Source organism: Lemur catta, chromosome 1, assembly GCF_020740605.2.
Source record: "Lemur catta isolate mLemCat1 chromosome 1, mLemCat1.pri, whole genome shotgun sequence".
NCBI lineage: Eukaryota > Metazoa > Chordata > Mammalia > Primates > Lemuridae > Lemur > Lemur catta.
Genome location: NC_059128.1, coordinates 145,935,060 through 145,952,422, shown reverse-complemented (window position 1 = coordinate 145,952,422; position 17,363 = coordinate 145,935,060). Strand labels below are relative to the sequence as shown.

Genomic DNA, 17,363 nt, shown 5'->3' with positions numbered 1-17,363 from the left:
GCCTTAATTTAGGTAGAAAAGAAAAGAAACAAGGAGAGTGGGGAGGAGAGAGAAAGAGAGATAGACAGAGGGAGGGAGGGAATGAAGGAAGGAGGAAAGAAGAAAAGAAAGTCTTCTTACTTGGGTTTAGGGACTGAATTCATGCTATGTATGAGCAAAGTAAAATAATATGAAATTTTAGTTTAATTTAAAGTTGCCGGGTGTGATAAGATCACCAGGCATTAGGCAGAAGCAACTGTAAAGCCTCTCTGGAGGAAGAGAATTTTAACCCAGATATTAAAAACTTCCCACAAATGGAACTTTCAAAGAACATGAGCTAACAATCAAGATTCACCGAACACATGAGAAAATAAGCCATCATGAGTAGGAGCTGGCAGAAACAACCAATTTTGTGATTAGACTCTCAGAGACTGTATATTTTGGAATTATCAAATAAAGACATATGTAACTATATAGTTGTGTATATTTAAAATATAAAAAAGGGCTAGAAAACATAACAAAACAATAAGAGACTATGGAAAGTAAATAGGCAAATTTGAAGAAAAATCAAATAGAACTTCTAGAATTTTTTTTAAAAAGGTAGAAATTTGATTGACAGGTTTAATAGCATCTTAGACATAATGAAGAGAGAATTAGTTCCCTAAAATATAGAGCCAAAGAAATTGCAGAGAATAGCCAGGGAGACAAAGCATTGGAGTTCACGATAGTAAAAGAGACATGGAATGTAAGTGAGAAAGTCTAACATGCATCTAATTGACATTTTAGAAGAACATAAAGAGAGAATCAGAGAGAAACAATATTCAAGAAGATACTGGCTGAGAATTTTCCAGAACTGATTAAAAATACCATTCCTCAAATTTAGAAATCTAAACCTGGACACATCTTAGTGGAACTGCAGAATTTCAGAGACAAAAGGAAACATTAAATGCATTAAAAGACAAATTACCTGGAGAGGAATGAAAATTTGACTGACAGTTACTTCTTACAAATTACAATAGAAGCTAAATAAGAGTAGAATGATACCTTCTGTACGATAAAAGAAACGTGACTCTTAACTTAGAATTATAAATGAAGCAAAACTATCTTTCAAGAATATATTTTCAGGCAAAAATCATATCTATAGTGCAATTAAGAAGGACCCATGCTCAAAAATTGTAAAAGGATGTACTTCAAACGGGAAAATGTGACCTTAACAGAAAGACTGAAAAGTAAGAAGAAATAAAGAACAAAGAAAGTGGTAAACATGTGGTTAAATCTAAGCAAACATTGGCTACATAAAAAAATAATATTTTTAAAAGTTGTTAATAAAATATTAAAATACTGATATTTAAGTAGGAAATGGGCATTCAAAGATTCTTGTATTATTTGGAAGGAGATTAAATATATTATTTCACTTTAGATTTTTTAAAAATATGCCTCATAAAATGTCTAGGACAACTACAAAAAGAATAAAAAATAGATTAAACCTTTCAAATCAGAAAAGGAATAAAATTAAGTGATGAGGAGAAAAAAGCCAATCAACTCAAAATTAAAAAAGGGTAGGCATGGACGGGGCCTACCTAAAAATGATACAAGCCATATATGACAAACCCACAGCCAACATCATACTGAATGGGGAAAAATTGAAAGCATTCCCACTTAGAACTGGAACCAGACAAGGTTGCCCACTGTCCCCACTGCTATTCAACATAGCGCTGGAATTCTTTGTGAGAGCAATTAGGCAAGACAACAGAATCAAGGGTGTCCAAATGGGGACAGAAGAGATCAAACTCTCACGCTTTGCTGATGATATGATATTATATCTAGAAAACCCCAAGGATTCAACCAAGAAACTCCTGGAATTGGTAAATGAATTCAGTAAAGTCTCAGTATACAAAATCAATACACACAAATCAGAGGCATTCATATATGCCAATAACGGTCAAACTGAGAACCAAATCAAAGACTCAATACCCTTCACAATAGCAACTAAGAAAATAAAGTACTTAGGAATATATTTAACTAAAGAGGTAAAAGACCTCTACAGGGAGAACTCTGAAACACTGGGGAAAGAGATAGCAGAGCACGTAAACAGGTGGAAAACCATACCATGTTCATGGATCAGAAGAATCAACACTGTTAAAATGTCTATACCTACCCAAAGTGATCTACAGATTCAATGCAATCCCTATTAAATTACCAACATCATTTTTCACAGATATAGAAAAAATAATTTTACGCTTTGTATGGAACCAGAGAAGACCCCATTTAGCAAAAGCAATTTTAGGCAATAAGAACAAAATGGGAGGTATTAATTTACCAGACTTCAAACTATACTACAAGTCTGTGGTTATTAAATTAGCTTGGTAATGGCACAAGAACAGAGATACTGACCAGTGGAACAGAACTGAGAATCCAGATATAAAACCATCCTCATATACCCATCCAATCTTTGACAAAGCAGATAAAAACATACACTGGGGAAAAGATTCCTTATTCAATAAATAGTGCTGGGAAAACTGGATAGCCACATGTAGAAGACTGAAACTAGACTCACACCTTTAACCTCTCACAAAAATCAAGTCACGGTGGATAACAGACTTAAACCTAAGGTGTGAAACTATTAGAATTCTATAAGAAAATGTGGGAAAAACCCTTATAGACATTATCCTAGGCAAAGAATTTCTGAAGACCCCAAAGGCAATCACAGCAACAACAAAAATAAATAAATGGGACCTGATTAAATTAAAAAGCTTCTGCACAGCCAAAGAAACTGTCATGAGAGCAAACAGACAACCTACAGAATGGGAAACAATTTTCACATACTACACACCTGATAAAGGGCTGATAACTAGAATCTATTTAGAACTCAGGAAAATCATCAAGAAAAAATCAACCCAATCAAAAAGTGGGCAAAGGACGTGAATAGAAATTTTCAAAAGAAGACAGAAGTATGGCCAACAAACATATGAAAAAATGCTCAACATCTCTAGTCATCAGGGAAATGCAAATCAAAACCACAATGAGATATCACTTAACTCCAGTGAGAATGGCCTTTATCAAAAAGTCCCAAAACAATAAATGTTGGCATGGATGCAGAGAGACAGGAACACTCATATGCTGCTGGTGGGACTGCAAACTAGCGCAACCTCTGTGGAAAGCAATATGGAGATACCTTAAAGAGATACAAGTAGACCTACGATTTGATCCAGCAATTCCATTATTGGGCATCTACCCAAAAGAACAAAAGACATTCTATAGAAAAGATATCTGCACTCAAATGTTTATAGCAGCACAATTTGCAGTTGCAAAGATGTGGAAACAACCCAAGTGCCCATCAATACATGAGTGGATTAATAAAATGTAGTATATGTATACCATGGAGTACTACTCAGCTATAAGAAACAATGGTGATATAGCACCTCTTGTATTTTCCTGGATAGAGCTGGAACCCATTCTACTAAGTGAAGTATCCTGAGAATGGAAAAATAAGCACCACATGTACTCACCATCAAATTGGTTTCACTGATCATCATCTAAGAGCACATTTAGGAATAACATTAATCAGGTGTCGTGCAGTTGTGAGGGGGGGAAGACGGGATGGGTATATACATACATAATGAGTACGATGCTCACCGTCTAGGGGATGGACACGCTTGAAGCTCTGATTCGGGGGGGCGGGCAGGGGGAATATATGTAACCTAAACTTTTGTACCCCCATAATATGCTGAAATAAAAATAAATAAATAAGGGAAGGTGGCGAATACTAGAAAAAGCATTTTGGGGACAATTTTGGGACAAATAGAAAGTACAAAATAAAATGTTAAGAAGGAATCCCAACTTACCAGTAAACAAAATCAATGTAAACCAACTAAACACCAGATAAAAGATAAAGTTTGTCAGACTGGATTTTTAAAAATGACCTATATGCTGTTTATAACTATCTAAAAGATAAGGATATAGAAAGTTGAAAAGTGAAGGAGCTATTTTTTAAAGTTACCACAAGGGGAACAAAAAGGAAAACACAGGCAAAATGAAGAACTTTTGAGATGTAGAAACCAAGGAAAACCATAGGCAAATATTAAGCAAAAGAAAAATCATTTGGCCATATTAATGTGCAAAAAAATGAACTTTAAGACCAAAAACGTATTACTAGAGATAAAAAGTATGGTCATGTCCACTTCATCAGAAGATATAAATTATAAACTTGCATATATCTAATACATAGCCTGAAAAATGATAAAAACTCAAGGAGAAATTGACCAAATTATTAGGAAAATTGGCATTCCCCTTCACAGTAAGGGATTGTAAGGTGCCTTTGTCACTGGCAAATCAGATAGACAAAAGGGTTCAGTATAGAGACAGAGGATTTGATGACACATTTGACAATCCTAATGTAGTTGACTAAAAAGGACACTTTAACAAGTGGAGGATTCACATTTTTTGAGAACACATGGAACAATTCAAAACATTGATCACCTAGCAGACTATAAAGCAAGTTTCATGAATTTAAAATAATTAACATTTTACAGAAAATATCTTTCTGACCACAGGGCAAATAAGATAGAAATCAATAGTCAAAAGCTAACTAGGAAAACCAATAATTCGGGAAATTAAAACACTTTTTAAAAGCTCATGTGTTAAAAGGAATTCATAATGAAGATGGCAATATATTTAAAACTAAGTAATAATGAAAACAACACATATCAAAACTTGTCAGATAGGTCTATACTTGTGATTAGAGCATTTAGCTTTAAAATTATACTATTAAAAAATAAGTCTGAAAAGTAATAATTTAAGCACCACATTTAAGAAGTCAGAAAATAGAATAAACCCAAAGAAAGCAAGGAAAGGCAATAATAAACATAAGAGCAGAAATTATTAAATTACAAAGATAAATCAATAAATCAAGTGGTTTTTTAAATAACATTTACAATCTCTAAGGGATGTTTTAAGATAAAAGAGAAAGATGAAACAAAAAATAATATTAAAAATGGGAACATAACAGAGATTGAAAAGAAAATAAAAGAATTTAATAACCAACTTCATGCCAATAAATTTTTAAACTTTTTTAAATGGGCAGATATCAAGAAAGATATCAATGATTAAAGCCTGACTCAAGAAGAAATAGAAATAGAAAACTTGAATTTGCTTAGAACCCTTACAGAATCTGAATCAATATTTTAAATTTTGCACAATGAAAAATACCAGTCCTGAACAACTTTATAAGTAAATTCTACCAAACATTTAAGGAATAGAAAATTTCCAGATTACATAAGCTCTTTCAGAGAAACAAGAAGTAGCAAGGAGGAAGGGCAGCAGCATTCTCTAACTTGGTTTATGAGGCTAGTATAATACCGACTTCAAAACCAAACAAGGACAGTGTGAGAGAGGAAAATCACTGGCCAGTCTCTCTTTTGAATATATTAATAGATGCAGCAGCCTGAAATGAAATCTTAGTAAACTGAATCCACAATTTATTTTAAAACATATTGCATAATTACCGAATTGAACTTATTCCAAGGACACCAATTTGAGTCAATGTCTGATTATCCAGTAATGTAACTTGCTACATCACAGGTTAGAAAAGACAAACCAAATAATCATCTCACTAAAAAACCAGTGGCAGACATAGTCCTCACAGGTCTGCAAGTAAAAAAAGGTAGATAACATATGAGAAAGCAAAAGAAGAACCTTCTTTGGGCATGTGGTAAAAACTATAGATTCATTTTGCTTCTGTAACATTAGAAAATATGCCTGCATAATGGACATATTCTTTGAATATTTGTCATGGGTGAAATAAGCATCCAAATTACTTTTAATAAAAGAATTTAAAGCACCAGAAATAAAAGGTATATGATATATTTTTAGTAAAACAGTTACCTTTCTTTTTTCATCTTCCCTTAAAGTCTTAGAAATGGCCAGAAGGAATAGAATTATTTTTGCAACCTTCCATTTCTGCTTGCAACCATATATCTGAAAACACATTTGGGGTCACATCAAATAATTTTCAGCACAGTTCACAAAAATGATACCCATTTTGAACCAGATGGCCAGATGGATATTCAATAAAAAGCTAAAATAATGTGAAATTATTAATACAAAATTGCATAATCCATCCAAATTGAATGTTGCATATTCACGTTATGTATTTCCCCTTTTTGTCCCAAGTCAAGAATTTTCTAGGAAGATTCTTTTTGCATGTTTCCACGCACATATTTAATATTCTTTTAAAGTATCCAGTTTTATACGTATGAAATCAACTATTTACACGAGGGTTTCAAATAATCACATGATATCAGAAAAAGGCTTTGCTAATCTCTACTCTTTCACGCTAGTAAACAACAAGTTGAGTGCCCAAATATTGAGGCAGACAAGGCCCATATAACGGGGCCTTCATTTTCTAGTTACTACAAATTAGAGCTCCACCAACAACTGCATATTGGCTTCCTCCAGATAATGGAATTACATCCATAAACTCTGGAACTATAAACTGGGAATGGATATTTTAATAAGCATCAGTATATTTATAAGGGCTCTCATTTTGAAGCATGTTTTCTACATCACAGTTGTTGAGTCTATTTTAAGAACAGTGGAGAGTGTCACTGCACTAATGAAGTAGGTTATAGAGCTTTCTGTGGTATTTCCCTCCCTCTACTGATATTTCCTTGATAATCTGAAGGGAAATCAAAAGGAAGAATAAAGCAGCAATGTGTTATTTTAAAATGTCAAGTCATCTAAATGGTAGATTAATTTAGACACCACAGCTTTGAACCATTTGCCACATTTTTGTTTAAGGAAGATACATGCGATAAGAATGATAAGGCTATGATGTTAGTCACCAGCGTAGATTAAGCAGATCAAGCTAGCTAAGGCAGATGCTCCAGTTTCCGTCAGGGACCCCCACAGCCATATATGAGGATGGTAAAAACTCCTCCCCATTTTGAGAAGGCTTGTTTTATATCAAAGGCCACATATTAGCTGCTTAAATACAAAAGAAAGAGAATTATATATTCCAAGCATACACTGAAAGAAAAAAACAAATAATAGCCCCAATGCATTGACAATAGAGGTCAAGGAAATATTTTCAAGTTTAAAATTAAAGCTTTAATCTGCAAAATAGGATATAGGTATCATCAAGAAACCAGAATCAAGGTATTGAATATATAATAGATTAAAGAATCTGATATTTAGAAAAGACAGTTCAAATACAACTAAATTGGACTATACCTCACCCACCATCCCTTTAGTTTGGTGCATTCAACAAAGATGAGTGACATGGTTTTCTGCTCCTGAGAAGAACACTGCCAAGTGAGACCAAATTTTGAACACAAAATTGCCAAGTAATGCCAGGGGTTGAGTGCTAGCCAGGCATGTGGGAGTGCAGGGAAGGTGGCACAGCATGCCATGTGGGGAGGCAGGGGAAGTGTCACCTAGAAGAGGACCTGAAAGCCTGGTCACTAAGGATGAGGGAAAGGCAACAAGTAGTCAGGTAGAAGCTACAGAACGTGGAATAAATAAAGCCATCTTTCAGGCACATTTCCAAAAGATGGTGACTGGATTCATAAAGCACCTGCTTTCTCTTGTCTCCTTCAGTGTTTACGTATCCAGAAAATGGCACTGACGATTTCAGAGACCAAGCAAAGAACATAAACCACCAGGTATTTATGGCTGTCACAGAAGACAACTCAGAAGGAATCCTTAGATCACACTGCAGGTCACCACCCAGGGGGGGTCATGAAATCAGTTCAGTGGGTCCCAGACCAGCATTTTTATAGAATAGGATATAATAATGGAGCATAATGTTCTACAACATAGATATCATGGAATAAGCAGAAATATCACGGTGCATAAAAGGTAAAAAGGATAAGTATTGTATTGTGCACCTTTTGTTTCTGTTACAAATGACATACAAGTAGATATGTACTATATAATATGTAAATTATAAAATTATATGATATATTATGACCATATTTTATAGTAAGTATATATTATATTTTATATGTTTATTTATATATATATATACACAATTAGAACAGAATAGAATAAAATAAAATGGTATAAGCTACCTGAACACTGAATAGTAAAGTGAATCATAGGTTAAAAGGATACATACAGTTGTGTGCAACTTTTGTTTAAGTTTTCTATACATATATCATGTAGTTATTGTATTATTACATATTTATATGTATTATACAATTATATATTACATGATATTTAATTTTAACTTATTTATTATAAAGTATAAATCTTTTATTTATTTGGTTAGTAATAATAGCTATATTTATATTACACTCACAAAAGTCTTTTATAGTCTGTAAATTGGGGACAACAGTAAAATCTACCCAACAAGGTTGTTGTGAAATTCAAGGATGCTAATGCATGTAATATATAATGCCTGGAGCACAGTAAACTGTCCAAAATGGTAGCTTTTATTATCATTATTGTAAGAGTTCAAAGCCAGTAGATATAACTAAATCAGTCTGATGCAAAGATGCAAAGTCTATGTTTTTTCCTTAACATAAATGAACTATTAATAATTTCCAGATGAACATATCTGGTTCCCTTCTATATGCTAGATACCAACTTTTAGGCTAATTGATAAAAAGTTAATTTTAGGAAGTGAGAGTTGTTTATAGCTATTCACGTGTCCCTATTTCTTTAGAGAGAATATTCCCATTCCTGGGGCCAAACCTGTATTAATTTTCATGAACAACAACATCAAAGAAAATATATTTGAAGAAATTTTCAGTATTTCTGACAAAGAGCTCCAAATAATTGTTTTCAAATGGTTTGTAGTAAAATCAAACTAATTTGTGAAATTAAAAATAAACCTAAATTTGAAAGGAAATCTTTAATAACAGATATTTTAACACTTAAGATGCATACACTGAAATTACATTGCAATAACGTCTCCATTTCCTATTTTCTTTCTTCTCTCATGTTCTTCCTCCTTCCTTTTCTCATTTTTGTTTTTACTTTCTTTTTAGGGACCTCTTTCCAAAGACCCATTACAGATGAACACCTATGTTGCCTTGTACAAATTTGTACCACAGGAGAATGAAGATTTGGAAATGAGGTAAAAAGATTAAAAAAAAAAAAAATGAATGAAAAAAATTTTAAGTCAATATTTTTCCATAAGAAAAAAATTCCCTTTGTGCGCCTCCTAATGCAATGATCCGCATTGCAATGATTTTCGAAGTTTAGCACACGTCCAATGACCTACAGGGCTGGTTGACATACAGATTGCTGGGCTCCATCCCCAGCATTTCTGATTCAGCAGGTCTGGGGCAGGGCCTGAGAATCTGCAGTTCTGATGAATTTGTAGGTGGTGCTTTGGACAGCACTGCTTTAATATTAGTATGTGGTCAACAGAGCTGCCAATGGGAGTTTTCATGAAGGCTGAGTATCAGATGCACTTGGGGTCTAATAGGGAATCAAAAAGTGTATTTAATCCTCAAGTTAACATTGATGGAAGAATCAAACTAAAACTATCGAGGTCAACTTGGAACCATTCACTTCATAGTAATTGAAAACACTGGGGAGCATAAGGGGAATTTTGTGACAAAATCTGAATCTTTCTCTTGACCATAGCTTGAGGTTCCTCAGTTTCCATGGGTGGTTAAGCTGGAGTCAAGCCTGGGTTCACATCCTACTTGGTGACCTTTAGCAATTTATAAACATCTCTCTACTCTGATTTCCTTATCCATAAGAGAATAATAATGACCTCTTCCCCTTGAGGTATTTGTGAGGCTGAAATGAAAAATGCACATAAAGCACATAGGTTGTCATAAATGCTCAGTAATGGGTAGTTATTATAATTTTTATAATGGGATGTTCACTGGCCTATCTCAAGGAAAAGACTTTTCTACTTTTCTCCATTCATGACCCCAAAATGTAACTAATCTCAGAAAAAAGCTCCATATTTTCCCATCCCAGAGGAGGATAGACGAGGCTGCTTTTCCGGTCAAATAGGCCTTTGGAGATTGGTTCTTTCCTCTTCTGAAAAGAAAGCAGGGAGAAATTAGCACTGAAAACTGTTTAATTGCCAGAGCATTGGGAAAATAGCCTCCGTCTGGAGGAAGGCCTTGCCTCTCCACCCAGGAGCTATTAAATACCTGGGCTTTTCCACATCTTCAGGCTTGTGTCATTCCCAGGCATAGTTCCCGCCTCAGTGAAATCAGCCTCCTCCTCTTCCACTTTCCCCAAACCCCCTAGAAAAGGAGAGCATCATCGAAGGCACTAGTTCGACACTGTTTCCAGGGTTCCATAGGCCATCAGGATCAACCCCAGCAGCTCCGCCACCCCTCAGACTGGGTTTGGTATCCAGTGAGACGTCATAGCAGATGTATTTAACCTGCTGGAGTCTGGCAATTCTCCCTGGCTCACACCCCAAAGTCAGCTATCTGCTGCCGTGGGTCTGATTGTTGGGTCTTTCCAGGGCAGAGTTCAGGGCCTGATTCTGGCTCCTTAGTTTTGTTCAGACAGCTAAGCTCTTGTGCATCTGAGCTTTCTCCATCATCGAGTAAAATTGTCATGCTGAACTCACCGGCTGGAACCATGACCATTTCCTGAACAGTTCTGGCACCGTCGGTGCGCGAGGAGGAGATGGTATTTACCAAGTGAAGCCCTGTTCTGTCAGATACATGACAGCCCGTGAGTCGGGGCAGCAGAGCCTGCCTAGGATTCATTGCTAGGATGGTGTCGTGCCTTCAGCTGACGGTCCACAGTTAATTAACTACCTGCTGATGGAGACAAGGATGACATGTATTTACTTTGCAGTAAGTACAGTACATTGGGTCCCTTTCGAGAATGTCATTTGGGTATCTAAAATTTAAGATTTAATGACTTCCTGTTATACAGGGCCCACAGTTTTATAGTAGAAGATTATTCTGAAGTCAGCAAATTTAAAAAAGAAAAAAGCAGTTGCAGAGAAATACAGAATGTTACTGGGATACCAAAGAATGATGTTTAACTGCCTGGTGGTGGTCGTAACTTTGTGTGCTTATTTTAGTTGGTTGCAGGCCATTAAAAGTCAAGTTGTCTGGTCACGTTTACACGTCTGCTTTGAGGCAAATAGGACTATTCATTCCCAGGAGTGAAATGTCTGTATTACATAGACTGCAAGCTTGGAGTGATAAATCGCTCTTTTTTTCCCAGGAGATTGTAGGTTCCCATTTTAAAAGCCAGGCACATGATTTAGAATGTGTAAAGCAATGCTTTGGGGATTTGGTATAATTTCTTGAATGAACCGAGGCTTTGTGAATTATCTTTTTCTCCTCGAACCATAAGGTAGAAAAAAATCCTTTTAATAAAGTACCATTTTTAACCACCCGCATTCTGATCCAGAGGAGCACACTGGGTATGGTCCTCAGGAAAGAAAACACAGGAAACGAGGGGATGGGGAATGTTAGGAGTGTGACCTTGAGGCCAAAGAAGGCCCAACAAGCAAAGCCAACCATCATAAATCAGAGCAGATGAAGCATCACTTCAGGAAGCATTCACTGTATATCTGCTCGATAATAAGGAAAGCTTTCTCTACCAAAGGCCAGTGATCTAGACCTCTCGTCGGACCTGTCTACCTGCTACTCCCAAAAAACGGGTGGGCTCTCCCCTCCCTCCCACAAACCTGCCGCTTAGAGTGAATGATGTCACCCTCTACCCGGGCCTCAAGCCACCCAGGGAGGCCTTCTTCTACCTCCTGCCCAAAATGCATTGCTGTTCGATTCCTACTCATTCTCTTTGAGTAGGAATTTGCCTAAAATCTACCATATCCATCCCCACCTTCATCTCGCACCTGGATTGTTGTAGAAGACCCCACCTGGTCTCTGTGTTCCAGTCTTGCCCCCACTTCCTATCCATTATGGGTGGAGAATACGCTAAGGTGACTCTGCAGTGCTCTGGGTTTCATCTGAACTTTGAAGTCAGACAGAATGGATTCACTTCCCTGCTCCTCTACTTTCTAACTAGAGGGTCTATTGCCTAACTTTCTGTTTTCTCATCTTGAAAACATGAGTAATAAGGCCTGCCCTTATAGGATGGACGTGATTAGATAACAATATCTCATACATTGTAGGAACTTAATAATGTTAGTTCCAATCATTTTATTTTCATACTCCAGAAGTAGATAGCAGATGCTTCCTTTTCAGAACTAAGAAATGAGGGGGAGAGAAAAGAGAGAGTGAGAAAAAAAATCAGCACAGATTCACTGAATGTTTAAGAATAAAAAGTGTGGCCATCCCTTGACCTGGGTTTAAGTCCTAGACAAGCCATTTACCAGCCGTGTGACCCCTACAATTCCTAGAAAAGTAACCCAAGCCATTCGAGCCTCTGTCCTGGCTTGTAAAGGAGACATTCCTTGTGCCTGGCTTAAGTCTGCTCAAGATTCTCCAATGGCCTTCCATTGCCCTTGGGTATAGTCCAGAACATTTTCTGGGGATTCCAGGACCCACACAGTCTTGTCCATGGTGACCTCTCTGATCCATCCACACTGGCTTGCTCTCTGCCCCATCCTCCTGTCCACCACCACTGCCACATCCAACACATACACATACACACACACTCACATGCTCTTCCAGTTGACTATTATTCATCCACTAGATCTCAACTCAGATTTCATTTCTGTGGTGTAGCCTTTCCTGTTACCACCTGCCTGGGTTAGATTTCTCTGTTACATACTTTCATGATCCCATATTTCTTTCATTCAAAACACTTATCTCAACTTGTATTTATATATTTCTGGACTTGTTTGGTTAATCTCTCTCTCTCTCCTGTAAACTCCATGAGAATAACTCTGTAATCATTAACCTTTATATGCATAGAGCATGGGTCGGTCCTTGAAACATAGGAGATGCATAGTGGATAGTAAACATCTGATGAATGAATGAGTATTGTGGAGATTAAATGAATTAATGCTGTGCCTGGCATGTACAATTAGTGGGCAAATCTAGTCCATGATAAAATAATGGAAACTGGCCAGGCACAGGAGCTCATGCCTATAATCCTAGGACTTTGGGAGGTCAAGGTGGGAGGATCACTTGAGATCAGGTGTTTGAGACCAGCCTGAGCAAAAGTGAGACCCCATCTCTACAAAAATTGGAAAAATTAGCCGGGTGTGGTGGCAGGCACCTGTAGCCCTAGCTACTCAGGAGGCAAGGCAGGAGGATTGCTTGAACCCAGGAGTTTGAGGTTGCAGTGAGCTATGATGATGCTGCTACACTCCAGCCCAGGCCACTGAACGAGACCCTGTCTCAAAAAACAAAAGGAAACTATAAATAAGGAAGCAAACCAAGCTGAGAGGGGTTAGTCAGGGCCTGTTTCCTGGAGGAGATGGGCCTTGAGCCCATGATGGATATTGTTTGTCAAGAGAAATTGTAGAAGGGGAGACCAAAAGTAGGTGTGGTCCCACTTGCAAATAACAAAGGGGTTAGGTAACTTGGAGGAAGCCTGGTGAGCCTTTACTGAAGCACTCACAGCTGGGCGAAGGAGGAACCTCAGAGAGGCAGAGCCAGTGGCTGCTCTTATTCTTAGGGCAGTGACTACTCTTCTTGGAAGTTCTGTGGTCGTATCGTTAGTCTCCAAACCTTGCATAAAGGCAGAGACTTCCCACAGTTGGCTTTGCTATGGTTTCAGTACAAAATAAACTTCTTCGTAAATCCATTTGCTATTGTCCACCCACACCTCTGGAGCGGATGCAGACCATGACAATTCTCTATCTTTCATCATCCTGGGCAGAGTAGGAGAGAGAAGGTGACAGGGCAGGAAAGAGCAGTATTTGGGAGTCAGATAGGCCTGGGTCTACTTTCCAACTCTAACACTATCTGCATCAATTTGAGCAAACTGTTTAATTTCTTGGAGCCTCAGTTTTCTCCTTTCTAGGGAGACTGAATATTAAATGAGACAATACAAGTAAAATGTGAGATTTCATGTCCAGTACAAAGTGAGCCACACAGTATATTTTAGATACATTCTCTTCATAATTTGCATCTTTGCACAATATGTTTTTTCTCCTAGTCTTCTGAACAACACTACCCTAAGGATATATTATATACAAAACATAGTTTAAAGGCTCTCTGTGGCCTTTGGGAACACCTAATGAGACTTTCTCTAATTGTCCCAGCAAAAAGGGCCTGTGATATCCAATATTTATCTTTGGAATAGGTTTTGCAGTTGCTGATATGACATGCTACAGGTATGGAATTTTACCACTGACACCCAAGATGCAATGCCATCATGCATGGGGTCTCCAGACGATTGCTGAAGATTTGAGTTCTGATAACATTAATAAGCCACCCAGGTTCTACTATAACAGGCTTGTATAGTATGATAGATAACCTTCTGTAATTAAAAGGCTTAGGCAATTTCTGCCAGCAACCCTTAGTATCAAGTTTTTTTGAAGAGCCCTGGAAATCACAGTTTATGGACTGTCAGCTTAATTCATGAGCAAAGCTCTTTAAAATATTGCTTGAAAAACAAACCAGAGAACCCCATTATAGTAGTGAGAACCTCATTACAATCAATACTGATGTCATTATCATTATATACTCCTCTGTGAATTCACATAGACCATGTGTCAGATCATCCTTCTGGCCAAGTGGGTAAATATGTGTGTGAGATACACTTACATATGCACATACACTCCCACACACACTCAGAGTCATAGTCAGATATACACAAATTCACTCACACACAATCACACACTCATACACATATATGCACATCCATACACTTATGCACACTCCAGTACACATTCATTCACACACACACGTGCACACACAGATATCCAAAGCTTGATAACCCATGGTTAGTTTTTTTGAGAAAGTAAATCCTGCTTTCAACAGTTACAATGTAGCCAGTCCCATTATCCTCATTGTTTTGGACTCAAAAGTCTGAAAAACAGTCTTGGAGTTATCTCTTATTATTCACACCAAGGCACCTTTTGTAAAGCAATAAGAATAACTTTTATAACTTTGCTGAGTTGATATTTTATGTAAATAATCAGCAGATGTAAACAACTGTAAGTAAACACAAACCCCTAAAACATCACATGGACTCTGAAATAAAGGATCAAGAGTAAATAAAAGACTTAAAGGTTTAAATGCCTATTTAGTGACCATATAATGCCTATCCCAAAGAATTCATTTTGACATCCCACATCTAAGTCATTTTCATTTTTATTAGTTCTCCTCAAACAGATTTATATGATAATGGCCATTTTTCATAAGGGTGGAAAAAAGAGAAGGGAAAGAAAAAAAGACTTATAAGCCAAGAAAAGAGGGAACTGATTTTTCAATATTATTAAACTCTAAAAGAGACACAAATTAGTTACCACTTCAATGTATGTCAAAACACCTACATTTAAGAGGCTTCCAAGAAAAACATTCTTTTGTAACCCCAAATATAAATTTAGATTTGTGAATTGCCACACTCTCAGAAGCAGTGAGTCTCAGATTTTCCATGGGCAAGTCTGAAAGAAAGCAGGCAACCAGTTTTCTCATTAGCTAGTATTTATTTGCAAGAACTTCTGGAGATGGGATGGCCTGAATTTATCTCTTTCAGATGTTTTCAAAGCACTGCTTGAAATTTAGTTAAAAATGGTTTTAACCCTTGTGTGGCTGTTTCCAGGATTTGCTTCATTCTAGTCTCATCACATGATGACCAAGCATTTGCTCTCTGCTGGGAGAACTATTCACAGGCCCTGTTCTCAAAGAGCTCAGGCAGTCTTGGGTTATAACCAGAAGTTATAACCCAGTGTGAAGGGCTGTGGGTGCAAGGTGGTACAGGAAGCTACAACAGCACCTCAGAGGGGCATTGAAACAGCTGAGCCCCCAGAAAGAAGACGATCATGGGTACCCACAAAGCCTGGCACTCTCTTTAGAGCAGTCCCTCTTTCCTGTGAGGAAAGGCTAGGTGAAGAATGAGTTAAACATCCAAATCAGAGAATTATCTGAAGAGGTACCAAATGGGGGGCAAATGCAAACTCCATTACAAAAAGAGGTAGTGAAAATTCATTGCAGGAGCAGGAGAATATTTAGGTAACTACATTGATTCCAATGTTGACGCTGGAAAGACTATTTTAAAATTTGGTAATGCTTGGTGAATGGACACCTGGCTGTTAAGTTCACATTCCAGTGAGACAATTTATGATTCTTTATCTTTTTGGAGGGAAGGTGGAAGAGCCAAGCCCAGGAACTCACAGGTAGAAATTAGAGGCTCAGGATAGAAAACATGGAGGTGAGTCCACTAGTCTTTCTTCTACCCCACACTTTCCGTCCTATGTTAATGGTAGTAGTGCTCCTCTCTGATAATAGTGACAATTCTATTTTGATCAGCAAATGTAGGCAATGTATTAATTTATCCCATATTGGGCACTCATACCACTTCTTGCAAGTCTATTGGAATTGTTAAGTCTGGTTGGTAAAACCAGGAAGCTTGTGATCTGTAGAGTGTGTTCATGAGTGTATTCCTGTTAAAGGAAAATTTTTTTAATTAAGATAAAATCATGACTGTCATACAAATGGAAAATGAACACATGTCAAAAGTTTTACTTGACTTAATGAGAGCACCAGTAAGATGTCACACCTGGATGCGTCACATATATGTAGGCAATAAGGAATGCTGACATGAATTTACAGGTAGATATAAAACCAGACAGTATTCACAGGGTAAGGGGTAACAACTAATGACATTCCACCAGGCACAATTCACTTGCCTCTCTATGGGCAAGAATCATTTGCATAATCAGTTTTCTACAACTTGCATGAGGTGTAAACTAGGTCAAAGGCATTGAAAGGGGCGAAGTAACCTGAAAGGGTGCACCAGACAGATGAGTCATCCTTTTTGCCCATTTCAAAGCTTTCATAATTTTTCCTAGCATCTTCTTGAGTTCTTTTAGCAAATCCATGAGGTTACCCAAGCAAATAACATTTCACAGAGGAGAAAACTGTGGTTAGAATGGTTAAGCCACTTGTTACAAGCCGTAAGTAAAGAGTACTATTCAAACAGAGATTCCTAGGCTCCACCTAGACCTAGAGAGTCCAATCCCACTTGGAAATCTGTATGGTTAAATGTTCTCTAAATTCTAATTATCTGCAAGAGTTGAGAATAACTGTGACTTATGCAAAGATAAGCAGTGGACCAGTGGCAGACCCAAAACCAGAACACAGTTTCCCTGATTCCCTGTCAGTGCCCCGTTCATGGGTCTGCACTGGCTTTTTGGCCTGTGATTTACATTTTCCTGTCCTTCACCCTGCAAGGTTTTACAAACTCTCCATAAAATAGGAAAAGAAGAGCCTTTGTGTCAGAGTAAGACAGAATAAGACTCCCTTGGTGTCTTCTTTCCATTCTTTAAGTACATTACTGCTTGGCAAATGCATCAACTTAAT

At 37.3% G+C, this 17,363-nt stretch overlaps 1 protein-coding gene across 1 annotated transcript in view; it reads left to right on the top strand.

Moving 5' to 3' along the window:
• The window catches only part of STAC (SH3 and cysteine rich domain), a 134,131-nt gene that overhangs the window by 96,235 nt on the left and 20,533 nt on the right, over positions 1–17,363 (top strand). The window contains exons 5-6 of the mRNA XM_045555714.1: positions 7,576–7,640; positions 8,970–9,058. Coding sequence (XP_045411670.1) covers positions 7,576–7,640; positions 8,970–9,058 — 154 coding nt within the window. The remainder of the gene's footprint in view (positions 1–7,575; positions 7,641–8,969; positions 9,059–17,363) is intronic.